A 26,638-nucleotide genomic window follows, 5' to 3' on the forward strand; every position below is an offset into this window, starting at 1 on the left:
TTATTGAGCTGAAGCCTGAGATTTATATAAAGGCACCGCCTGGTAATTGTGGTGCACAATTGAGAATTAGACCCTTGCTGTGGACTACAGTCTTTGCCAAGACTGCTGGCCAGCTGCAGCTCTATTGCTCCGCTGTGTAATTGGTTGAGGTGCAGAAACATGCAGCGCTTAACCCTTGGGGTAATGTACATCAATTTGATCCAGTCCCTTGATCCCATTACAATTATTTTCCATGGCCTCTGAGGTGGTATAGATTTGTTAGGAAGTGGACCACAGATCGAGTATTGCACAAACTAGCTTTCTACTAAAAGTGGAGCATCTAAAAGACAAAGACAACACCTCATTACGGCAAAGTAAAATTAATTCACGTGGGCCGAGATTGCTTCCATTAAATGCAGTACTCGCCCTTTGACCAACCCCCTCTGCCAGCCTCTGGGGGTTCTCTTTCAGCCTTTGCTCGTGTCCTTCTGCCTGCTCAAGTGCGTCCCCCTCCCAGTCTGCAGGAGTCCCTGCTGACCCAGGTGCAGCGGATCGTTAAAGGGGAGGTGAGCCAGGCCATGAAGGAGCAGCAGGCGGTGGTCACCTCCAGCATCATGCAGGCCATGAGGTCAGCAGCCGGCACGCCCGTCCCCACGGCGCACCTGGACTACCAGACGCAGCAGAGCAACATACTGCAGCTTCTGCAGCAGGGCCATCTCAACCAGGCCTTCCAGCAGGTAGCCCCAAGAACAATATTGATATAGGGCTGTGCAATTCATCCTAATTTTGATCCCATTTTAGATTTTTGGGTCAAATGATCTCCAAATAATCAATATAATCACATATAATCAAGTTTTATTTTATTTATGTTGTATAGATTTTTTTTCATTAAATAATTTATAGAAATAGAACAGCTGGATACATTTTGTACTATTTGTATTATTTGCATTTTCTATTTGAAAATTTTCTATTTTTATTGTTTGTTTTTTTTTGGAGAGAAATGCTGAATAAATGCATCATGTTTTCAAACTCAAAAATAATCGTTTGAATAATTGTGATTTCAATATTGAACAAAATAATGATTACATGATTATGACTTTTTCCTTTATTGATCAGCCCTACATTGACATTGATTCCCCAGTGAAAACATGATGACCATACATACATGCGTTTAACACCTCTGGGTGTTACCCTAAATATGGCGGATAGGTCACTTTGTTCCGTGTGACCCTGGCATTGCTCTTTTGTCTCATTGATCTGCAATGTCCCCTTACTGCTTGTGTCTGGCTCATGTTAAACAGGTTGCTTGAAGCCATCTTTTTCATCCTCCACACCTCCCCTTGTTCTGTCGTTGACCCTAAAGGTGCTAACAGTGTGATCTCTCGCCACAGGCTCTGTCGGCGACGGATCTCAACCTGGTGCTCTACGTGTGCGAGACCATAGACTCACAGCAGGTGTTTGGACAGCACCCCTGTCCTCTCAGCCAGCCTGTGCTGCTCTCACTGATACAGCAGCTCTCCTCTAACTTAACAACACGTTCCGAGCTCAAGATCAGGTGGGTGGAATATTGATGTCTTTTACCATCCCTATTGTTGTCCAAAGCCATCCTCCACCCATCCGTGTGTCCATGCGGAAGCCGTAAAGAGCAGATAACTAAACAAGTATTTTCATAATCGATAAATCTATTGATAATTTCTTTGATTAATCGACTAATAAAATGAAATGTTCAAATTTATTCCAAATTGAGAATATTAACACAAATAACATTCAACAGACCTGCATGTATGATAAACTACATGTGCAGAAGATAAATGCAAATTTTATATTAAGTGCACAAATGCTGGTATTTTCTGTGTTACTTGAATGGACCTGTTCTGTATAAGTAATACATTTATAATGCGTACAACACAAACTAAGTGCTAACAGGCTTTGCAACATCAAATAGCTTTAACAACAGACAACGGACTATGGTGGTAGAATGTTTCTGCAGAAACAGTCTCTCACACACTCCGAGACCCAGCCTAGCATGTCAATTAGGGCACTTAAAGTATGCTTGCTTGGTTCGGTTTGTTTTCACACGTCAACATTAAAGAGCAGACCAACATGGGTAAACACGTGTATGGGTTTTGTGGCAGTTCAAAAGAGCCTAAACAAAACACAGGATATAATGCGATCTATTCTAATAATACTTCTGTGTAACAGCGCTCCGAAAACCGATTAAATTCAGCAGCTATGCAGTGGGGCGTTGAGGTTGTCGGCAGTCTCTGGCATGTATGATGCTCTGCACACAGACACAAACGCATGGACGTATATGTAGCTTGTTTCAGGCCGTTCTCACTGCAACCAAACCACACTCGGGGACCCATGAAAACGGTCCAGGACCACACAAACAGGTTGTCTCTGACCGCCTGTTTTGGTCTGCACTCAAGTGCCATTGCTGTGTTCTGATCTGCCCAAAGGAACCAAGATCATAACACTATCACCCTGCGCATCAGGGTGCCTAAATGACGCGTTATTCCTGAGATATATTCTAGTGAGAATAAAACACAGCCCACGTGACGTCATTCTATATTCCTATATTACATGTTGTATGTGCAGAGTTCATTGTATGTGTATTACAAAAGATGACATAAACACACGTGTCGTGGAAATATTAATCATAATTATAATACACAATTATAAACCTTACATTAACCTTGTTTATATAATTACTAGTCAATCTAAAAGGAACAGTTTACATTCTCCTTGGACCTTAAGATACCACCCTTCCTCTCACTAACTGAGAGGGGTTAAGGTAGTTCAGATTTGCATTCCCACTGGAGCCACGGAGACGCTTTTTGGTTTAAACGCAGATGTTTTGCATCGTTTTGGCCGATCGTCCAAACGAATCCTGTAAACGCATCGCATGCAAACAGACTTTTCTGAAACCTGGTCCCAGGGTGAATAAATTCACAAACGCAGCCCTTGAGTGTTCGTCTGGACGGCCAATACGCATACTTGCGTTTCGATGATGTCATCGCCACACCCCTCGAGCGTAACCTCTTGTAACCTGTGGCGACGTCTCATAACAACAACAATGGCCGACTACATGCTCGTGTTCCTGCTGGAGAAGATATTGTGCCTATTAGGGTTACAATCGCAAAATTAGTGGTGGGCATAGATTATTTTTTTTAATCTAGATTAAAATGGCTCATTTGAATTCTGCCGAAGGCATTCATAATATGTGTGTGCTACCTAAATAATGACTAAAAGTAAGTCTTTGAGAACGGGTTTCTCAAGCCAGGTGGCGCATTAGACCAGGGGCTCATCTCCTGTTTCCAAAATGCATCACAAACTCTAGTATAACTTACTACACGCTTACTATCACAAACTCAAACGCGGGAAAATATAACGGCGCCGGGACGCGCTCTCGCTACAGGTCCACGGCACGCTCGTCTCCGGTGCGCATCGCGGCAGCCGGGGCGGCGGCGTTGAAGGCAGACGGCTGGTACGCGTCCGCCTACGGGTAGCTCGGAGGAAGATTTGGATTATTACAACAACAACAACTATTTCGACGCTCTGATGTCACGATCAACCCAAAACGTGTCATCGCTCACCCAAGTTGTTTCTATTATCATTGCTACATTGTCTCCAGCATATGGCGCGATTATGGACAGTATATTTTATTAAACACTCAGCTTCTGGTTAGTTCAACTTTGAGAATAGATTAACGGCGATATTTTTTTTATCGCCCGATAAGAGTCTCGTGTTAACGCAGCACGTTAACGCCGATAACGGCCCACCACTACGCAAAATATTATGCTCCTGTGCCACCACGCTGAGCAAAAAAGACTGATGGACAACCACATAAGCCACATTTTACAAACAAACAACAGCCATGCGTGCGCCAATTGAGACGATCAAAAGGGTTGCGTTAACGCTTTATTACTTGAGTGACTTGAGTTTCCGGTGAATTTCTAAAACTAAAACAGCGCCACCTATACGCCTGGAACATGAAGTAGCGTGTTGAGTCGTATTGAGATGGATCCGTGTGGACGCAAATGTTCTTGATACGATGCCAGGGAAAACGGGGAAAAAAAAGATCGTTTTGGTACGTGTGGACTTGGCCTGAGTCTGATACTGAGGCCAGGCCAATCGTATTGCAGCCCTGTCTTACAGACTTGCAGACATGTCCACTTGCCCCATAGTGTATTGCAAATTAACTTGGCCTCTCCCGCCAATCCTAAATGCTCCAGAATGGGTCACTCCCACTTACCTTTGTTAACTGTATATTCCCTACCTACAATGCAAACGTTTCCCTATAAGAATCTTGTTCACCCATTGTCTCACTGAATGTATCCTTGGTAACTTTGCTGCCTGTACTTTCCCATGATCATGCTCTAATATTAAATCAAATATTTCGCTGGCCAACGTGTCCTAAAAAGAAGTTTCTCTTCATCAACACGTGACATCTCATTCTCAGTTAGCAGGAAGTTCTTGTATGTTTACGAGAACTACACAATTCGAGAGCATGCTGTAGCTACTGACCTTTCTCCAGTACTGTGTCCAGTATAAAAAGTGGCTAGGTGAGGATATCAGCTGAGTGATCCTGTATTTGGATGACTTGGATCCAAATTAATTTCATATGGAATGTAGATATGGAGAATGAAAAAGAGAACTTCACTGTCCTGCGTGAATTGCATCAGATTATTCCTAAAAATACTCATAGTTTAGCAGTTTTAGTTTTATTTAAAACATTCTTTCGAGCAATGGGATACGACGTGATGGACTTTCTTCCTTTGCAAGGAGCTTCTCCCAGAGTACAGAAGGACTTCATTCCTCACTGGGCTGTTGAGATGCTCAGCCTACTGCTCTCCATTCTCCTCCTCACTGCTGGTTGAGTTTGGTCTCGGAGGCTGCTGCTGCTGCTGCTGCTCCTCAGTCTCCCTGCTTTGCACTTTGATTGCAAATTCAGGACTTCGTCAGGTGTTAGAAATTCAAGTCTTTTAAACCTTGGGTCCAGGGGACATGATCACTGTGTTTGGTGCTGTGTCAGAGAAGGAACTCTCCCTCGCAGTTGCAGCTGCTCCGTAGCAGTTATGAGGAGTCAAAGGCAGCAATCTGGCTGGACTTCATTGTCCCCCCCCCCCACAAGTGGAGGTGCTGGAGAGATAATGTATTTCTCCGCACTCATGAAGACAGTGGCACATTCAGAAGTCTTAGAGGCTCTGGAAAACTCTTCCAGCAAGCTCCACTGTTCTGGTTTCCAATCTAGGCCCCTTTTCCTGCTGTCTTACTGACCGAGGAGTAAGAAAACACTGCACATTCCAGGCCATCGTCGCTCAGGTGGCCAGCTTAACATGTAGAATGTTCCACCTTGTCTTTAGGTCCTGAACAAGCGTGTGCACAGGTATGCAAATTAATTGCTGTTTCTCTTTTAGCTTGTTGCAGGCTAGCTCATCTTTTTAAATAGGTTTCACCAAGAAATCTTGCAGCCCCAATAGCCTTTTCAAGGGTTGGTTGCTTCAGTGCAGTATTGATCACGCGTTGCCAGGTATGGCCAGTGCATAGCACAGATGACCACCCATGCTTCTGTTTGCCTCGGCCACAGCATCATGGTCATGCACAATGGCGATCATTTCATACCTGGCAGCTACCTCCTGCAACCACTCTGCAATGTCGGATGCCGTATGGCTGTCCTGCAGTGGCATGGTGGTAAGGTGGTATGTCCCAATCATCTAATGTAATTATGTAATCATGCACTGGCAAAGGAGTCTTCAGTGGCTGCACTTGTCTCTTTTATAATTCCTATCTGCTTACTAATCATTCAATTGCCATAATTGTAATAAGTGGTTTACTCCACCGGGTATTGTTAATTAGTTCTTAGTGACGTAGCATGCTCTGCAACACAGCTTGCAACAAGTCAGACTCAACAAATAGATAATTGTGGTTAGAAAAATGTTATTATACAATTTCCTCAATCCGTTGTTGCAGCCCTACATTATATAAGAACCACTATACATTTTGCCCTTAAGGGAATATGAATTATTAGTATACCTGTGTAGAATCTGAAACCAAGCCTTACTTCCACATCCGTATTCTCACACCAAAAACAAAAGTGTCTCTTACTGTCTCTCTCGCTGCCACACACTTCCATCTTAGCAGTCTGCTAACAGAGCTGATCTTAAACATAACCTTTGCTCTAGCTGCTAACTGCTAACCCTGCTCATCCTGCCGGGGCCCCCAGTGGATGGCTACTTGGAGGGCATTGTGACTCATTGCCAAAGCAATGACACCATCTCTCTCTTTCTAATGTCACATTGTCACTGGCCACTCTATTGATTATAAATCTGAATTTGATCTCTCAATGTTTTGATCCCTGAAGTCCACCAACTCACCTATCAGCATTTGCCTGGTATAAATATATCTACTATAACTTCTCGTTATCCATCTCTCTTCTGGTATGTCTCCAGTCTTTCCCTGCATCTCTGCAGCCCCCTGTCTTTAGTCTTACCTAGTCTTCTAATTTGGTTTGGACAGGAGGCACACCTCTTTCTAGGTCTTCCCTAGGCCGTGAGATCACCAGTCTGGGTTTGTACTTCATCTGCATACCACATCTACGAATGGCCCTCTGGTGCCACTCTGCACCATCTGGAGAGATGAAAAGCTGAACTCTCAGCTGCTGCCTACTCATAAACTGCAGTATGAATGACTACTAGACAAGAACCAACAGCAGTTGTCGAACACAAATGAGGGCTTTACGTGCAGGGCTTTGCTATGCCATCCATCATTGGTTGTTGCAGATCTTTGTGCATGATTGTGAACATGAGACCCGACCATAGTTCATTTGAAGATATCATTTTTCTCAAAATACCAAGCACTAAGGAAGCCCTTTAACTTGTTCCAATGGAACAGTTTACCCTAACAACCAAATGAAGGGCAACCAATATGGAAATGGACTAAAACTGTTGGGAAAATGATTCCAAACTAAAAAGACAAGGTTTTGAAAAGACCAATGGGGAATGAGCACTGTCAATCAACCATGTGTTCTGGAGACGGACCACAGCTAGCTCAGAAGTACAATAAGACAATAGCCTCCTATTTGAGTCGGTAGTTGGCACGTGACCCACCGCCTTCCAGAGGCTGAGTGATCTGAAATTATTTTTTTCCTCCTTGCAACAAAAAGGCCCAGTGAGACTCGGCTCTCATCCACCGGGACAAACTTAAACTTTGGGTAGCTAGCCGGGGGAGTTGGTATTCCCACTTGGCCTTGAGTAGGAGAGAACGCTGTTCTGAAGGATATAGGTTCTGGAGCCTATGCTGTGCAGGACGTGAACCCAAACGCATGGCGGTGTTCCCTCCTGTACCAGTGCTGGCTTCACCTCAGGAGTTTAAAGCAGCAGAGCTCACTGGTCGTCACTGCCCTCCATAAGGACCTGCACCTTTCAGCTTTATGGGAGTGTAGGGATTTCAGTGAGGGGAAGCTGAACCGCACACTGTAAGAAACAAGACAAAGCATAAGCCGTCTGAACATGTTGCACAAAAGAGCTGTAGACTAAAGACTTATGTTCACTTATTTTGACCAAACCAATTCCTTGACTAATATTAGAACAGTCCCAGACGGCTACGTCGCGCTGCGGCAGACATTCAAGGTGTTTTGCAAGACGGTCTAAGTGTATAGCGCTTTCTCTTTTCAAATTCTCGTTTACTTGATTATCCAGAGCACTTGAGGATCTCTCAGCTTGTTCCCTTTAGTGGCTTTCACATACCTCATAAACATAATGCACAATATGTATGCACCTCTTTGATGAATATTTATACAACTTTGTGTGCTGTTGTTTTACATCCGGCTGCATGGCCCGTAGACGGACAGTGGACAGTAGTGCTGTGCTGAACCACCAGAAAATGCATACAAAAAATAGATATACTAGTTGGGCTGATTGTATATGTACTCTGCCTCTGTAATGTGTATGTACTGAGACACTGTACGGTACTCTGCCTCTGTACTGTATATGTACTCTGCCTCTGTACTGTATTTGTACTCTGCCTCTGTACTGTATATGTACTCTGCCTCTGTACTGTATTTGTACTCTGCCTCTGTACTGTATTTGTACTCTGCCTCTGTATATGTGTGTGTGTGTACTCTGCCTCTGTATATGTGTGTGTGTGTGTACTCTGCCTCTGTATATGTGTGTGTGTGTGTGTGTGTGTGTACTCTGCCTCTGTATATGTGTGTGTGTGTGTGTGTACTCTGCCTCTGTATATGTGTGTCCTCATTAATCATGGCCTGGTTGCTCTCCCCCCCCACCCCCCCCCAGCTACCTGGAGGATGCGGTAATGAACCTGGACCGGGGGGACCCTCTGACCAGGGACCACATGTCGGCCGTGTTGGCCCAGGTCCTCCCCAAGCTGTACACCTTCCTGCAGCAGGACCCCCACAGCCCGCACAGCAAGAGGGCGCGGCGCCTCCAGATGATGCTGCAGGGCCTGGTCAACCACTAGCGTCCGGGCTCAGCGGGGGAGCCTCGAGGGGTGGCCATCGGACGGCTCCGTGTCCTCTGCTTTCCCTGTTGACACAAAGGAAGAAGAAGAACAAACTGGGATCTTTAAGTTTTTGGCGGGGCACGTTCACGGCCCCTGCTCACCAGTTTTCCTGCCCGTTGAGCCAGATTAGGACCGGAAGGATGAGAATAACTAGGATTACAAGTGTTCCTTCTGCCGCTCTCCTTCGTCCCTCTCTCCTGCAGCCAGTCCACCCCCACAGAACTATCCCCAGTCACTTTAACTTTTAATGTTCTTCTTTTCTGTATAATCCAGCGGAGTGTGACAGGGAAAGATTTATTTCTCCTGGTTTTTGTTCTCACGGTATCAGAGGGGTTTGCTGTTGATCGTCCATGCATGTTACTTCCACTTAGTATCTGCAAGACACTTTGATATGCATCCTTTACTACCTGTTTCTGCGTGAAAAACCTGACAAAAAAAAAAAAAAACCTCCACACTCCCCCTGTGTTCGGAAAGATGGTGTCTAAAATACTTTAAAGGTTGTTGCTGTGGTTGGAACAAAACCCCAAACTACGGCCTGCTTTTTATCAAAGGCAGCCTCGCTTGTTTCTATAAAGATAGGGCCTTCAGCTCTTTGCGTCGGTGAGAAGTTTTTGGTAGCTTGTCTATGCTCCTCCCCATGTCATGGATGTGTATGGTAGAAAGCCTTTATAACGACATAATAATTATCCTGTTTTGTCCAAACAGTTGTTCAGCAACAGTCGATTAACAAATGTGTCACCCTTAGATCACGTTTTTTTTTTTTTTTTTAGGGTTAGGGTTAGGGGTTTTTTTTACAGAAAAAATTATCATGACTGCTGTGTGGAATCGTCTTATTCGACGGTGCGCTTTCATTTTCCAGCAGCAGCTTTAGATCAGTCATTTGATAATTCATATTTTCAATGTAAGAAAACGGCTGTTGGCACCAGATAGGATCACGACACAGGGCTGAAGATTCATTTTGATGTTGGTTTTATTAATTGCCACATGGCTTTAACAGCTTTTCCAAGCCAGATGTTTATTTTTTTATTTCCTCATTTCCATATTTTTTTCCCTGGTGATTTAAAATGACTCCCTTCAGCTAGTCTTTAATTGGAAAGGCATCACACTGATCGGTGTAATGCTCTTAGGGACATCATTGAAAATAACTAGCAACTTCTGTCGGAGTTATGAAAGAAATCCATTTTCAAAAGGGCTGCCGTCCAAATGTACAGAATACCCATTTGGCGATTCCCCTCGTTACCTGTCTACGTTGTCTCATTTTGAACGTCTTTTTATATATATGTAGTAGTCTGAACACCTGTATGCTTTCGTATAGAAAATGTCCTAGTCATTATCTGTTGGAAGATGCTTGTCATATTATTTTTTTTCTTTTTTGCCCAGCAATGTTCATAGACCAGTACGTACAGATCCTTCATCTGGACTCTAGAGGGCAGCACTTGGCCTGAAGACACTTCCATACTGCAGGCCATGGGTCTTCAGCATCCGTCAAGCATTTACAACTCCTTTTTTTGGGGCGTCCACAGTTGTCGATAAATGACATGTAGCCTGGGTACACCCATCGTCGTCGTAGGGCCATTAGTATGGTTTGCAGATCGTAAAGTACTCAACAGTTGCATTACGTTGGCCCTCTGTTGTTTGGAAAGCTTGGTTGAGTTTGTCAAGTGCCTTACTGTACCACTCGAGATGGTCTGATCGTGTACACATTTTGACCACATGTTCAGACCCAGGTAGTGCTGCAGTGGATTAGACGTTGGTTGGGTCGTTACCTTGTAGTTGCGTCGGATGGTGTGGAAAGAACAGCCTCTGATGGCTTGCAGAGGGAAACGTATGCATGTATGTATATCTCCTAGGAGCCGCACAGCCAATTGCACCATGTTTGCTAACTTTTCCATTTGACCGTTTCTAGAAGGATTGTCTCTTTTCAGATTGGCTCAAAGGTCGGATTAGTTTACCTCTCTATGTAAGTTTGAGTTTTGGAGAGATTCTACTGTCTTGGTTGAAGGCCTTCTACCGTTGTGGCCTGTTTTCAAGCGAATCATAGAAATGTCTGCCTGTGTGTTTAACCATTTGGTCCCTGGCACGCCATGAGCACTGTCGTTGTTAGCTGAGGATTCCTGTTGCTTTCCTTTCCCAACGAGCGGCATGTTGTGTCCAGGTGTTCCAGCAGGCGTTCTATATCTGTTGGGGTGAAGGTGGTTTATCCTGGCTCCTGCCTGTTGCAGCCTGCGTCTCCTCCAGTGAAATCCACTATTTGTTTTATTTTCTTACCAAGGTTGTGATTTTGAAGGACATAAAAAAAGTGTCCATTCTCAAGCAGTCCTCTTAACGATCCATCTTTTATTATACCAAATTAGAAAATGTTTCATGGTCTTCTTTCTCCTCGAGCCAGCGTCTCCAGGTTTCCATCTGCCCTCTGCGGTTGAGGGGAAGAGGAGTGCAGGTATAGCTCCGTTTATACACCGTTTGAGTGTACTGTATTCTCTGCTACTGGACTACAGAAAACAACTGAAAATCATTCGTTTTCAGATCAAGAAACCAGAGTTTCAGCTAGAAAGCTTTGCACATAAACGCTACACTATATTTTCCTTGACTAGTTTGATGATAAAGAAATTGTTAAATATCAGTTTTTTTCGGTGTATGACAGACTTGTTTATTCCCCAAATGCCTGGTGGATTATGTTGTAAATTTTAGTTTCTTTTACCCTATACGTTTTTTGAAATAATAAAAACATGTTCAATTTCTTTGTTGTCTCTCTATTGTATCATGATCTTAAATGACAGAGATTGGTTTCCCGCCCAATCTGTTGGCGGGGGTTCTGAAGCACATGATGTCTTCTCCTGTTAATTGGAGTTTGGCAGCTGAAGACCGTCCTACTCAGCACCGCTGCCTCCTCCCTCTAGCAGAGCAGCACTCTTCCACATCCAGGCACACTACAGTGAATTGCTGTTCTCGCCTCATTGATAACGAACTACCGAATCGGATTATCTACTATCGTCAAACGGAACGACGACTCGTCTATATTCCTCGTAGTCCGAATACGCGCTATTGACCACAGGAGGAACCAGGGCTCATTTTCCCTGCCAAGCAATTCCTCCAGAATGTCATCATTAACGAATTCGGCTTGCCTCTTCATCCTGCCTGTTGCCCTGTATCTGAGTGAGTATAAGCCTACTTCTAGTACAAGCCACTCCAAGAAAACTTTAGTGTACAATGTTTAACTTGTAGGTCTTCTTCTGCTGAAAACTTGAATAGCATCGAACAAGTCGCGCTGTTTCATCCATCCTGCCGCACGGTGATGGCTTTCCGTTTGTGAGCATTTAGTCACACCTATGGCTCGATACCATCTCCCGTATAGCCAAAGCCTACCAAGATCATGTCTGTGATGCGGAACAGGGAGACCGGGACGCTACTGCAGTATTTAGGCTACACCAAGGTTCACCAGGTGAACCTCCATCTCACTTAGAGTGTAATCTTTAAAATTCTCACTTTAAAGCTACTGTTGGATCACGGCTACCGGACGAGCAGGCGTTTTGCACTCCTAGCGATACGATCATGTCGGTGAGATAAAGTGGAGACAAAAGTGCATATTTAATTCCTTTCAACGTTTATAAGCATATATCTTAAGAGTCCGGGTTCAACTCAACGCGAAATGGAAATCGCATAAGACTCTGAGATAAGTCATAAATTGTAATACCTGAGCATGGTTGTACATTCTTTTCGCGTTCAACCATCACAGCCGCTCTCTTTGCTCTGCACACTGTGGTGCTGATGCTGAGCTGGGGGCCACGATGTGGTCCCTGGGGGATGCGCGCAGGGGGGGAAACATGCCGATGGAAATAAATCATAAATGAATTGCATCAGTCCCCCCACGTCAGCGTCCCACGAGACTCCAGTCCGGTATCCGAACCTTCACGCTCGGACGCCAGGGCAACAGTGCCATGGCTACAGTCTCTCTCTTTTCTCCTCTATCCTCTCTATTCTCTCTCTCGCATCGCTCTTTCTCTCGTTCTCTTTCTTGCTCTCTTTCCATTCCCTTCTCCTCTCTCTCTTCTATGTATCTCTCTCTCTCTTCTCTCCCCCTCCATAAAGGCCTGTCCTACGCTCTTTTTCTCTGCTGTTTTATTCTTTAGTCTTTCCTCCAGCTATGTGGTTCAGCATTGCTTCATGAGTCCTGTAGCTCTGTGAGATTTAGCTCCAGCCCAGAGACTACCACTTAAATTTGAACGGCCGTACTGCAACCGCTGAGCTACTGCATCCAGGAGTTGAGTCACACTCATCTTTCTTCAAGATACTCAGCGGACAAATTGTTTCAGGCGCATCCATCGGGCAGGAAGGGAGGAGACATTTGATCTCTAATTGTTCTCCTCTGAAGCGGCTCTAAACTAGTTTTCCAGTCTTCCTTCTCTCGGCAAGTTTTGCTTCAGCAAGTGCAGTGTAGTGTCGCCCCTCCCCCCCCCCCTTCTCGACACAGCACAGCTATGGAAAGTAGGAGATTCCTCATTAAATTTCGTTCACAACACTTGTTGAAAATTGCCTCAGCAATTTTGTGAGCTGCTACATCTACCCCCTTTCTCTTCTCTCCCTCTCTCTTGCTTTCTTTCACTCCCCACCCTCCCCCACTCAGTGGCTCTTCATTACAGATGAAGGAAGCACGACTCTACGTTATGGAACTCCCGTCAAGCTCATAGAGATAACCCAGTGTAGTCGTACCCCTCCAGCCCCCCAAACACACGCAGGCTAAAGCTCATCACCATGGCTATCTTTAGCTCTTCCCGGCAAAACACCTGCCACGACAGATGTGTTCAAAATGTCACATCGGCAGCCTGCCATATGTAAGAGATGTTTTTATCTCTACATCGCTCTGCTCATTCCCTCCTCCGCTGGGCTGGTCTCACTGTCTCCACCTCATCCTGTCTCACTGTCCACCTCATCCTGTCTCACTGTCTCCACCTCATCCTGTCTCACTGTCTCCACCTCATCCTGTCTCACTGTCTCCACCACATCCTGTCTCACTGTCTCCACCACACCCTGTCTCACTGTCTCCACCTCATCCTGTCTCACTGTCTCCACCACACCCTGTCTCACTGTCTCCACCACATCCTTTCTCTTCCCTCCCCCCATTATGTTCTCTCTCTCTCTCTCTCTCTCTCTCTCTCTCTCTCTCTCTCTCTCTCTCTCTCTCTCCCTCTCTCCCTCTCTCTCTGTGTTCTTCGCTTTTCTCATGTCCTCTCCTCTCCTTCCCCACTACTTCTCCTCTCTACTGCAACCTCCCCTCTCCTCAACTGTCTATCATGTAGCATTAAAGTTTTCATGTAGCATTAAGGTTTTCATGTAGTGTTGTGTTTATCATTTGGCATTGTGTCTATCATGTAGCATTAAGGTTTTCATGTAGCGTTATGTTTATCATGTAGCATTAAAGTTTTCATGTAGCGTTGTGTCTATCATGTAGCATTAAGGTTTTCATGTAGCGTTGTGGTTATCATGTAGTGTTGTGTCTATCATGTGGCGTTGTGTTTATCATGTAGCGTTGTGTTTATCATACAGAGTTGTGTTTTTTATGTCTGTTACTGAGGTGCTGGAATTATTATGCTGGAAAAAACTAAAAAGGTATGGAGTAATGTGTGTGTGTGTGTGTGTGTGTGTGTGTGTGTGTGTGTATGTGTGTGTGTGTCTATGTATTCGTATACTATGTATATTGTAGACTCTAACCATAAATATTTATACATACACACAAGTACACCCATACACAAGGACACACACACGCACCCACGCACACACACACACACACACACACACACACACACACACACACACACACACACACACACACACACAAATAGATTACAGGTCGGTACTGAAGGTCAGTCCAGATAACGTATTGTGTAGCTTCCCGTTTGAACTTATATCCTTTCTTCTGTTGGCAGACTCATATTCTGAAAGATGCATAGCACTCTATTAAAGGGTGGCCAGGGAGAAGGAGAGAGACAAGAGAACATTGATTAACCAGGAGATGCAAATAAAATAAGTGCCTGGTTCATAGTGACAGAAAGTGCATGTGCAGGATGCATTACTTCATATTCCTTGTAAGGCCAGAGGTTATCCAAGATTGAGATCCACAAAGTTTGTCCGCTTGGTAGGAAGATTGTCACACAAACAGCTCATTTGGATGACCACACGTACACATGCAAACTAAAATACATGCGTACTCCACAAATACATTGGAGGGGACGCAAAGTTATTATCTGTCAATATATCCCCCAGGGAAAAATAAATACTTTCCGAATTACTTTAAGCTTTTTCACTTTCTAACTTCCTGTTGCAGATCGAGTGGCCAGGCCAGGGCGTATACTTTAAGCTGAATGGTTTCTAAACATTAAAGATCGCCCTGGGCCTAATTTTTTGTTCATGAAAGGCCTGACTTAGAAACCAGCCGATGCTACTGCTCCCTTCAGTATTAAAACAGGTTCAAAGAAAAGTGACCAAGAAGTGCAGTTAATTCACCATTCTTTAGAGTAGGGGAAATGTCCCACCCAGGGTTATGGAAAACAGATATACTACCACCCCAACCACACATGTGCCTGAACCACACCCAGGCTAGCATAGAATGCTGTGATATGGATTTACTATGCATAAACATACAAGCAAGTGAAATGAACACTGTATACACACAAATACTACACACACACACGTAGCATCCATTACTGCACGTGCATGAACACACACACACACACACACACACACACACATGCAGCATCCATTACTGCACACACACACACACACACACACACACCCACATGCGCACACACACACACACACACACACACAAAACATCCATTACCACACAGACACACACTCACACAGCGGCTGGGCTGGGCTCCCCTGTGAAGGAGACGGAGTGGGAGGTATATTGTGGGGGACGCAGCCGCTGACCCCCTGCTTGAGTTAATGAGCATTTATTGACTTGAGCACCTGGCGTCGCTGCTGCAACTTATCACTGTTAGCACCTCTCTGCTCCAGAAAACACACACACACACACACACACATCCCACTCACAGGCATTACACACACACAAACACACAAACACAACCCACACACAGGCATTAACGCACACACACACACACACACACACGCACACACGCACACGCACACACAGGCATTAACACACACACGCTCAAGATTCAAGAACTTTGTCACATACCCATACAGGATGCAAAGTGAGACTCACACTGGCACACATCACACAGACATAAACACTCAGGCATCAACGCACACGTACAGGTATTAACACAAACACAACACACTCACACCACGCACATAGGCATCAACGCACACACAGGCATTCACACACTCACACATAAACAAATGGCCATTGACATGCATGTTAACACACACACACACACACACACACACATAAACACAGACCCACGCACACAGACATTGGCGCACACACACAGGCATTCACATGCTCACACAAAACACACATGGCCATTGTCGTGCATGTTAAGACACACACACATACACACACACACACACAAACACATATGTCACATGACAGCAGGGTTACGGTAATGGCTCTCTGAACTCTACAGTGTACCCACTGAGCTCTCCCGCTCTTCCACCGTCTGTAGCGCCACTGTGCCCTGGCCTCGAGCTCTCGAGGGGGCGGCCCGCGTCATGCGGGACGGGTCCAGGCATCAGAAGCCACGATCCCCGGAGGTCTGAATGAAAGAGAGGGAGAGTGTTTCTCTATGTTGTTGCCCATGTTACTGCTCTCACCTGAGTGTCTCTGCCGGGAGAGACTGACCACTGTGGGGGAGCAGGATGTGTCTGAGACCAGACAGGTCAGGCTGTGATGAGGAGCTGCTAGAACGGTTAAACCACCCACTGGACCTGTTCCTGGCTCGGGTCCTCCAGCCCGGAGCGCTCTGTGTGCTGGTGTTGAGAAGGGTTCCGGGTTGTTTTTCCTGTCTGAGGAACTTGGCTAGCTATCATCCCATGGGTGTCTCTCTCTCTCTCTCTCTCTCTCTCTCTCTCGCCCTTGCGCTCGCTCGCCCCCTCTCTCTCGCCTTCTCGCTCTATAGCCTCGTTGAATAAAAACAATAACCCCCCTAAGGCTACTGACTGCAGTAGTCAGGGGTGCCACGAGCAATGGGAGAGATGTCATCACCTGTTTTAGGCGGTTGTCCAGCGTTTAGCGAACCTGCCAAATATCTCTCGTTCACTCACTCACTCACACTCTCTCTCTCTCTCTCTCTCTCTCTCTCTCTCTCTCTCTCTCTCTCTCTCTCTCTCTCTCCTCAATCTTTTTCTCCCCTCTCACCACCTTTTCTCCCACCACCTCATCCTCCACCTCCCTTGCCATTGTCTCATTGTTAAGGCAGGACAACTAATCTGGGGTTGTTTAAATTCTTTTAAATTCACATAAATCTTTCATTAGGGCTCCATCGTGCATTCTGTCTTTAACAAGCTTTTAGGTTGAATAATGTACCAACTGGTGTCTGTTGTGGCCTCCGTCAACGGCAGCCCCCTGCCTCTGCCCGGGAGTGTGTGTGTGTGTGTGTGTGTTTGTTAATAGCCTCCTCGGTCAGATCCATTTCCATCGCAGGGAGCAGCCACTTCATTGACCCATCTGGTGCTGGCATGACAGCAGACACGCCGAGCCCGGGGGGGCGGGGGTGGAGGGGAGGGGCAGGGAGGGGGTGTTCAGAGATGAAGTAGTTTGCTCAAGGGCATGACATCAGCACACATGTGCTAATGTGAACCAGCCACCGCTGAGGTTCTGCTGATAAGGACGTGCATCTCTCTGACTCACTACTCTGTCCCCTCCTAGCGCAGGCTAACCCTCAGGGGGAAGAGGAGAGGTGAGGGGTGGGGAGTGTGTGTGTGTGTGTGTGTGTGTGTGTGTGTGTGTGTGTGTGTGTGTGTGTGGTATATGGAAAGCACGCTCTGAAAGCACTGCTTGTTGCTGTGCTGTTGCTCTCTTTCCCTCCTGGTGTGTTTGTTTTGTACACTGGATCCCTTTAGCAGTGAGATCCCTAGGGAATCCCTCGTTGTTTGGAACAGAGCCAAGTGACAGACAGCTGCACACTTGGAGTAGAGTACACTTACACCTAGAGTAGAGTGCACTTAGAGTAGAGTCCACCTAGAGTAGAGTCCACTTAGAGTAGAGTCCACCTAGAGTAGAGTCCACTTAGAGTAGAGCCCACTTAGTGTAGAGTCCACTTAGGGCGCACTCACACTAGGCCATCTGTACCGTGCCCGAGTACGCTTGCCCCCTGAAGTCTAGAACGTTTGGCTAGTGTGAGCACGCCATCTGTACTCAAGTACAGTTCAATTCCGTGGCCTCAGTACACTTCGGAGAGGTGTGCTCAGGCCACGGTACAGATGCTAATGAGCCGACACGCACACACGCACGGATACACAACCTATATGTACAAGAGGCAACCGTACTCAGGCCCAGTTGAGATTGCCTAGTGTGAGCACAGGCCAGCGGCACAGTGGGCCCTTAGAGTGGAGTACACGTAGAGTGGATTCCACTTAGAGTAGAGTACACTCAGAGAACAGTACACTCGGAGTAGAGTACACTTCAAGTAGAGTACATTTCAATTAGAGTCCACTTAGAGTAAAGTACACTACACTAGAATAAATTGTACGAAATCTAGAGGTTCCAAGCTGCCTAATAGCCAAGATACTGATCCATAACGCGTTTTCCAAAACCTGCATTAATGGATACCTTCAGGATTTCCCAACCTGGACCCTATTTTGCGATCTTTTTGTGTCGAAGGTCCACAACTGTGTGTGACAACTCTATAAATCTGTCCAGTATCAAGTGAGAACGCTGCAGCCATAATATGCGTACACCTTCTGCAGTGTCATCCTTTAAGGCGCCTGTCAATGGACAGCCTCTAAAAGTGCTGGCTTCTGCCACTGACAGGATCAGATTGTTATTATAAGTGTCGGAGAACATTATGGAAAGGATCCCTACAGAGATGTACAACTCTTTCTTTACCCTTCGCTTGGTCTGTTTGATATTGTGTCCAACCAAGGCTCGCTCTAGGAGAAGTCTCGCTCTGAAATCTCCTTGTTGTGTTGCAGGAAATGTCCCTCTTGTCATTACAATCTCAGCTCTCCTTCAGCAAAATCTCAAAATAAAAATAGGCTACATTTTCCAAGTCCAACACAAGATCCATCTCCTCTCTCCAGCTCTCCCTCACATCTCCACCCTTCTGTTCCTGCAACTCAACTCTCAGGAGGCTTCTCCTGGAGCACGCCTTGGAGTTGGACACAATACCGGAGAATAAACGTTTTATATAAAGTTTTATTTCTCGATAGGGATTCTTTCCATAATGTTAGAATATCCAAAGCAGTCAGAGGAAAAATCACTCTTGGATGATGTACATTGACGCAGCACAGGGATTAGGGCGTTTGCGTTGTTGCTCAACACTGGACCAATTTCAAAAATGGTTGTCTGCATTAGTCCCTTAGAACCAAATCAGAAGATCCAGGTTGAAAATTCCCAAAGTTTTCCTTAAACTCCAGCGTGTCATGCTTCACCCTCTCTGCATGATCCCCATCCTCTACATTCAGCCCCCCCTCATCTCCTCCTCATCTCCTCCTCTTCACTTGAGCCCCCGTCTCCTTCAGAGACCAGTATCTCCACAACTCCTCTATCACATGTTCAACAGGGCTGGTAGGATTCTCCCGCCCGTCGAGACTTCTGTTGACACATTTACAAGATGTTCCAACAGAGGCGACAAAAGCAACTGAGGCGTAAAAAGTTATTCTTTGAGCCAAAAGAAAAACATATGCCATGTTATCTATGGTATGTGGTCTCTCTCTAATTCCACACCATGTGATACCTTCCAAGGTGCCAAGCACTTCAAATTAAGAGTCTTCCAGAAATCTTCCTGAATAGCATATCAATATAAAAATTGATATGAATGTGATAATAAATAACAAATCTGCTTTAACAAAAATCGATATCCTTTTTACCAAAATAAGTCATGGCTCCAACAACATGCCGTCTCCTGGCCACTGATGTCACTTCCTCTCCATCACTACTCCACCTCCCCTGTCTCACTCCGTCCTCTCTGTGACCTTCTCTCCATCCTGCATCACCGCCTCCACTTTCTTCCTTATTCTCTTCCTTTTCTTATTTCAAGGTGTCGCTCTCTGTCCCCCTCCACTCTCTCTCTCTCTCTCTCTCTCTCTCTCTCTCTCTCTCTCTTTCCCTTCCTCTCTCTCTTAGCTAGCGATCATCCCATTGGTGGCACTGTCCAAATGTAAATGTGTTGCATTTCTCTGTCTCTCTCCCTCTCTCTCATCTCTCTCTGTCTCTCTCTGACTCTCTCTCTCTCTCTCTCTCTCTCTCTCTCTCTCTCTCTCTCTCTCTCTCTCTCTCTCTCTCTCTCTCTCTCTCTCTCCTCTTCTTCTTCCTGTGGGCTGATGGTTATGAAGGCTCTCCCCCTGTAGTCAGTACGCCCAACCTTCCCCAGAGCCTTTCATGTCTTAAGTTAGTTTTAACTCACTCTCTCTCTCTCCCTCTTGTCTCTCGCCCTTATCTCACTCTGTTGCTTTTTCTCTCCTTTTCTTTTTCTTAGATAAGTGCATAAATTGCTACTGTTCCCAGGGCTGCCACTGTTGGATGTGTGTGTGCGTGCGTGCAACCAGGTGTTTGTCTGTGCATGCTTGCGTGTGTGTGTGTGTGTGTGTGTGTGTGTGCCACGTATCCTTCAGGAGGATGTTTTCACGTGTGCTGCTGCCACAGTTCAGCAGCACATGAGCAAGGCTCATTCATATTCATCCTCAACCCAGCCGTACTTTTCCAAACAGTTGTAAGTATTCGGCGGAAGCTTCGGGCTGGGTTACACCACGCTCAGTGTGTCAACACACACACACACACACACACACACACACACACACACACACACACACACACACACACGAAGACGGTGCTGTGACACACACACACACACACGCATGGTGCTGTGCCACACACACACACACACACACACACACACGGTGCTGTGCCACACACACACACACACACACGAAGACGGTGCTGTGACACACACACACACACACACACACACGCACGGTGCAGACTTTTTCCCATCCGCAGTAGTTGAGGCTGCTTGGTCACCTGCCAGCGTGCTTAATGAAACGCTGGTCTTCAGAGAGATCCAATAGGGCAGGCCCAGGAACGGGGCTCAATTTAGCCAAGGATTGCGGTCTCTCTGTCTGTCTCTCCAGCTGTCTGTCTGCTCTCTCTCTCTCTCTCTGCTGGGACACACGCTGTTATATTAAACCAACGTGTTTCATTTTTTTCGTCAACAAGCAATAAAGCTTTGGCAGGCAGTCTCTGTAATTGGCTATGCACCGATGCTTAGAAGTTAAGCTATAGCGATATGAACGGCTCCCCCCCCCCCCCTGTTCCTCTGTGGAACCAGAGTGTTTAAGCATTCAGCTCAGCGCTTAGGGCCTGGTCCGCAGGACTGGCGGGTCCATTGGTGGACGTCGAGCAAACATCCAAACCGATCAATGGGCTGAATCGGAACATGCAGGTTGGTTTGCCCTCGGCTCCAGGCTTCAGCTCAAAGCTGTGGATCTCTGTAGCATGGATCTTGAGGATTTCAGACAGCAAGGGTGACCGGAGCGCTTTATTCTGAGCTGTTATAGCGCTGTTTTGTCCGGATCTTCGTCCGGATTTCTTACACCTTGCATAGCTCTGTGTACATTTACATTTATAGTACATTTACTTAGGTGTGTAGCATCTGCAGTAGCTAGCTATCACTGCTGTGTACAGGGAATGGTTCTATGAACATCTTTACGGTTCTATGAACATCTTTACTCTACCGACTGCGATATATTGTTTCACTTCTTATGACAAATGTACTTATTGCAAGTCGCTTTGGGTAAAAGCGTCTGCTAAATGCCCTAAATGTAAATGTAAATGTATAGCCCTGATTTTGAGATATAGTTAAACAAGAAAACGCTTCAGCTAACAAGATGTAATCTGCGGTCCTTAAGGATCAAACGCAATACCTTCTGAGTTCTAACAACCGAGTGACTACACTCTGTACTTGCCCACACAAACAAAAGCTAAAATACAGAGGCTCACACACACACACACACACACACACACACACACACACACACACACACACAGGCTGAAACAGTCCATTGGCCCAAGGGGGAACACTGCTGTTCCAGAGTGTTATGAGAGGCCTATGCAGTGTCGGGGCTCCAGCCCCTTCCATCAGAGTCTGCTGTGTCTCTGCTCAAGGTTCTGACTGCATGTCTCAATGAATTCACCACTGCTCAACACCCACTCTGCCGTGAGTCCAGGGTCACTAGAACACACTGAGTCAACGCTGTGCTTTATAAGAATGATAATGACCAGGTTATTAGGATAGGAACATAGCATAGGAACTCCCAGAGAAAGGAGAAACCTGGGACATTCTTCACGTACGGCGGCCCACGCTTCCATGGCATGAGCCTAGAATAGTTAGGATCCAGCCCTGTTAGGATCCAGCCCTGTTAGGATCCAGCCCTGTTAGGATCCAGCCCTGTTAGGATCCAGCCCTGTTAGGATCCAGCCCTGTTAGGATCCAGCCCTGTTAGGATGCAGCCCTGTTAGGATCCAGCCCTGTTAGGATCCAGCCCTGTTAGGATGCAGCCCTGTTAGGATCCAGCCCTGTTAGGATCCAGCCCTGTTAGGATCCAGCCCTGTTAGGATGCAGCCCTGTTAGGATGCAGCCCTGTTAGGATGCAGCCCTGGGGCGGCAAAGCTATGAGAGCTGCAGACAGCAACTTTTACATTGTTACATACAGAATAATACAACAATAATACAATACACTCCACAATACAGTCCATGAGTATATGCCTAATCCTGTGTGCACATGCACGTGTGTGTGTGTGTGTGTGTGTGTGTGTGTGTGTGTGTGTGTGTGTGTGTGTGTGTGTGTGTGTGTGTGTGTGTGTGTGTGTGTGTGTGTGTGATATTAGCTTGCAAACTCATAAGATGACATTGATCAATCTTGTGCCAGGGGAAAGAAAATACAAATGATATTCCCCTTTCTTTTAATTATGGGAATAAATTAAAGTCAATATGATGAACCATATTTCTAATCAACCATATAGACAGGACGAACAGAAGAGAGAGGAAGGAGAGAGGCCGTTAACAAGAGTCTGTCACGGAACTAACACATTCAGGGACAATGAGATGGAGGCCTAACATGCACCTGTTAGTGGAGAGGCCTAACATGCACCTGTTAGTGGAGAGGCCTAACATGCACCTGTTAGTGGAGAGGCCTAACATGCACCTGTTAGTGGAGAGGCTTAACATCCACCTGTTAGTGGAGAGGCCTAACATCCACCTGTTAGTGGAGAGGCCTAACATCCACCTGTTAGTGGAGAGGCCTAACATGCCCCTGTTTGTCCGGATCCTTCGCACTCATGCCGTGCAACACTGCTAACTTTAAATTCATACATCTGCGCACGCTACACAACGTGTCATTGCACCAAATGTACACCAGAGAGTATTTATCAAACAACACTGTGCACATCCTCTGTGGACGAAAATCAGCACGTAAAAGGTCACCTCTCTTTTCAAACCACAGGCCTCCCTTGTGAACGCAATTCTCCATTTGTCTGATGTGTCCCCTAATGATGGCCCTGTTTCCCTTTGGGCTCGGCCCCAAATGGTTTCATGGGCCAGACCGCCCCTGGTCTTGTCATTTCCTTAAGGGCTGATTATGGTTCCATGTTCACGCAACGCAATGATCACGCGGACACGTGAACCTTTATGGTGCTGCGTCAGGTGTTAGTAAGCGGATCACAATTACAACATAAGGGTTGCAATTTTTGGGAGTCGACGTCAGGCCCTCGCGGTGGACGCAAGGAGGGTCTGCAAGGACGTAAGGGGTCCGTCACCCCCTTGCGTTGCGTGAACGTGGGACCATAATCAGCCCTTTAGTAACGCGCCCTGTACCATACAGCGCCCAGTCGGACCCCTTGTTTACCTTCAACCCTTTCCCTGTATTACTCAGAGCCACTTTTCCCACACATTAAAGGAGAACGATGATTTAGGAAGCCGGTATTGGGGATGTGAGCAGGAGCACAAGGTGTAGAGACGACGCGTCCGTATGTTTAAGTTAAATAGCTCCCAGCGCCAATTTGAGCAATTTATATCAAACTGGAGAACTCACTCACACACACTTACACACAAGTACACACCCCACATACATAGACTTCCCAGATCTTTAGAGCCACTTTAATCAGCGATCAGAGGCCCTCAGGAAGATTAAAGCACTCTGTAATCTGGGAGATTTGCTTCTGTTCATCCATACAGCCAAGGGGGCTTCAAGTTCCCTGCCGGCCCCCCCCCCCCAAAGTGCTCAAGGAAAAGGAAAAGGGGAACAGCTGAGACAAAGTAGTAGTTCACTGATACTTACGGTGTTAGAATGTAGGCATGGAATGACAGGCTATTTAGTTAGTGAGTTAGTAGTAGTAGTTTCAGCTGTTTTGCGTCTGTTTCTGTTCTGTCTATGTTGGCTCTCTAGATCAGTGGTTCTCCAACTTTTTACACTAGTGTATCCCCTAAGATATCTTTTCAGCTGAGCACCAGCACAATTTTTTGGGGGGAAAAATAAAATGAAATTAACATAAATAATGTATGTGTGTTCTATTTGGCTGTGTAAACATGAACATTAAAAGGGTGCAAATGCTCACAATTTAGAGAGAAACACCTGTGCTTCATTCAAATGTTGGCTAATGTGTCCCCTCAAAAGAAGCACAATGCCATGGGAGGGTCCGAGGGGTAGAGGGGAATCCCATTCAAATATATTGTACCTGAAACATTTTGGTGTTTCTGGATGCACTTTCTTTTTCACAGATTCAGTTTTTTGGAATTTCGATTGTCTACCTTTCAGAATTTAAAGTTGAAATTTGTAGACCCTGCAGTACTCTAAAGTACCCCTAGGGGTACGTGTACCCCCGTTTGAGAACCACTGCTCTAGATTGCAGATAGACAATGTGTAGGTTTCTGGACCTTGTAGAAGCATGATGAGGAAAGCAACTAGGCCTCATTGTATATGTGATACACGTTATATATATTACCTGAAAGATACACAAAGTAACATTCAATGCTGCATATTGAATTGGTGCTGCACAGCAGCATTTGAGATCCTGCATCATTTACCAGAGGGCATGTCTTATGTTAGAAAATATGTTTTCAACATAAAATCGATTTTTTAAACAGTTGTAGCTTGCCCATGAATATGCATTTTGAGACTGTTGGTAATTTGTCTGGTGTCCAGTGCACTACACAGAGGCTCTCCATCATTGGCTTGATGCCATAAGCAGAAATGACAAAAGGCTATCAATACAATATGCAACAATTCCCTATTTGAGGAGCTACCTTGGCTGGTATACGAAAGCTTTAAAAGTTCCCTATTTTTCCTGGAATAATATTGGATATTTTGTTGATGTATAGACCACTGTGCTCAAATGTCCTTGATTTTAATTTCATAAATCTGGTCACCTTAAGGCATAGGCTGTCTACACCGTTGTGTTGATCTCCTTTCTGCTCTGTCCAGAGGTTGACTAATACTGCATTTGGTCTAATGCTGTGTATGTACCTGGAGCCCATTCTGTGGTGCAACACATGACAGTAGAGTAAACATTAGCTTCATCTGTCTTTTGATGTCTCATTCGGTCACCAGCACAGGCTTGCACGTGTAGCTAGGATTATGTACATGCAGTTATATAATGTATGAGTTCTATATGTGCCGGTGTATTTACAAAACAGGAATGTATGTCTACATACGCTCCTTTCTCCTTCGTACTTGTGCGAGTTATACCCGTATAAGGGCATCAAAGAGGAGTACAAAGACAGCATCAGCCTTGCTGTGACGAAGGAAAAACTGAGCACTACAAAAAGAATATTAGAGTATCTTGCTTCCTTACAGATCTTCTCATGTTCCATCATTGGCCCCGGAGAAAGTGGCATGACGCTGTCTTCCCCGTCTGTACGGTTCAGAGGGGCCGATCAGACTCAGCTGCTGCTCCGTCCACAGAGTTGAGTCTCCTTCAATCAGGGAGCACCAAATAAGTATATATTTTGATGTTTAAAAATGTATGGATTGGTGTTTATCCCAGGATCAATAACAGCGGTTATGAAATGAGTTTTTAGTGTTTGTGTTTTTACTTCACAGCTGAGATTGTGTTCAGGGATAACCAGTAAGATAAGATAACTGGATGCAATTGACTGAAACAGAGTGGTTTCATTTACAAAGGACAATGGAGAGCTTTGACAAAACAATTACCGGTATCAACACCACTGTTGTAGCTGTGGGGCACAGGTAACAGTTGTAAGGAAATACTTAACTTATATGTGTGTAATGCGAATTTAATGACCAGAGTTTGTTGTTTCTTCATGGATAAGGAGAATACAACATAAAAACAGCCGCGTACATTCATTTCACCTATTTTCATCCGCATGAGGGCCTTCCTCATCATCGCCCTCATCATCATTAAAGACCGGGTAAACCAAATTCAGTATTTTTCTTCTTATCATATTAATTAGGCCTTAAATGTGTCCCTCAAAACATGTAAAAAATATTTTTCCCATTCATCATTTCCTTGAGGAGCTAGGCCTCAGAGAATGTTCTGTGTGCAGGTTTAAAATGGGCGGGTCTACATCGATGACCGCTTTACGTAAAGCGGTCATACTCACATAAACCCGCCCCCTGCTGCCCTCTAGGTATAAATACATTAACCGCGCACTAGCATTCTGTGGTTTCACCCGTCTATGGTTTTACCGCTCACGAGTCTGGTTTGAATTGTCAGTTTGCAGCTAGCTTGCCCGTTATGCCTCTTCAACCTCGTTGGTGCATCTTCCCTGGATGCCACAGTGGGAAACGTAACGTTAACGGTTCGTTTACTTTATTTAAGTTTAAGTTTACCTCTCCGGTGATGGGCGTGGTTTCCTGGCCTGCAGCGCACACGCCCCCACCGTCCTGAGCCAGGGATTACTGCTCATTTTTCATCAACTTTGAAGCATAATTTTATATACTTCGCGATTTTTTTAGTCCTTCAAATTTGGCAGGGTGGTTAATAATATATTTTCCTGTG

General features: G+C 45.6%; 2 protein-coding genes across 3 annotated transcripts in view; both read left to right on the plus strand.

Moving 5' to 3' along the window:
- The window catches only part of edc4 (enhancer of mRNA decapping 4), a 28,683-nt gene extending 17,456 nt beyond the window's left edge, over positions 1-11,227 (plus strand). For both annotated transcript variants that reach the window (XM_084477684.1, XM_084477683.1), the window contains exons 28-30: positions 497-716; positions 1,371-1,534; positions 8,277-11,227. In XM_084477684.1, coding sequence (XP_084333810.1) covers positions 497-716; positions 1,371-1,534; positions 8,277-8,460 — 568 coding nt within the window. In that variant the 3' untranslated portion in view covers positions 8,461-11,227. The remainder of the gene's footprint in view (positions 1-496; positions 717-1,370; positions 1,535-8,276) is intronic.
- A 304-nt stretch (positions 11,228-11,531) lies between these two features.
- nrn1la (neuritin 1-like a) overlaps positions 11,532-26,638 on the plus strand; it is a gene marked incomplete at its 3' end in the record, with an annotated part of 40,505 nt that continues 25,398 nt past the window's right edge. Inside the window, exon 1 of the mRNA XM_084477847.1 lies at positions 11,532-11,658. Within this exon, the coding sequence (XP_084333973.1) occupies positions 11,601-11,658 (58 nt within the window). The 5' untranslated portion in view covers positions 11,532-11,600. The remainder of the gene's footprint in view (positions 11,659-26,638) is intronic.

The sequence above is a fragment of the Micromesistius poutassou genome (genome assembly GCF_964030765.1).
Source record: "Micromesistius poutassou genome assembly, chromosome: 13".
Classification (NCBI taxonomy): Eukaryota; Metazoa; Chordata; class Actinopteri; order Gadiformes; family Gadidae; genus Micromesistius; species Micromesistius poutassou.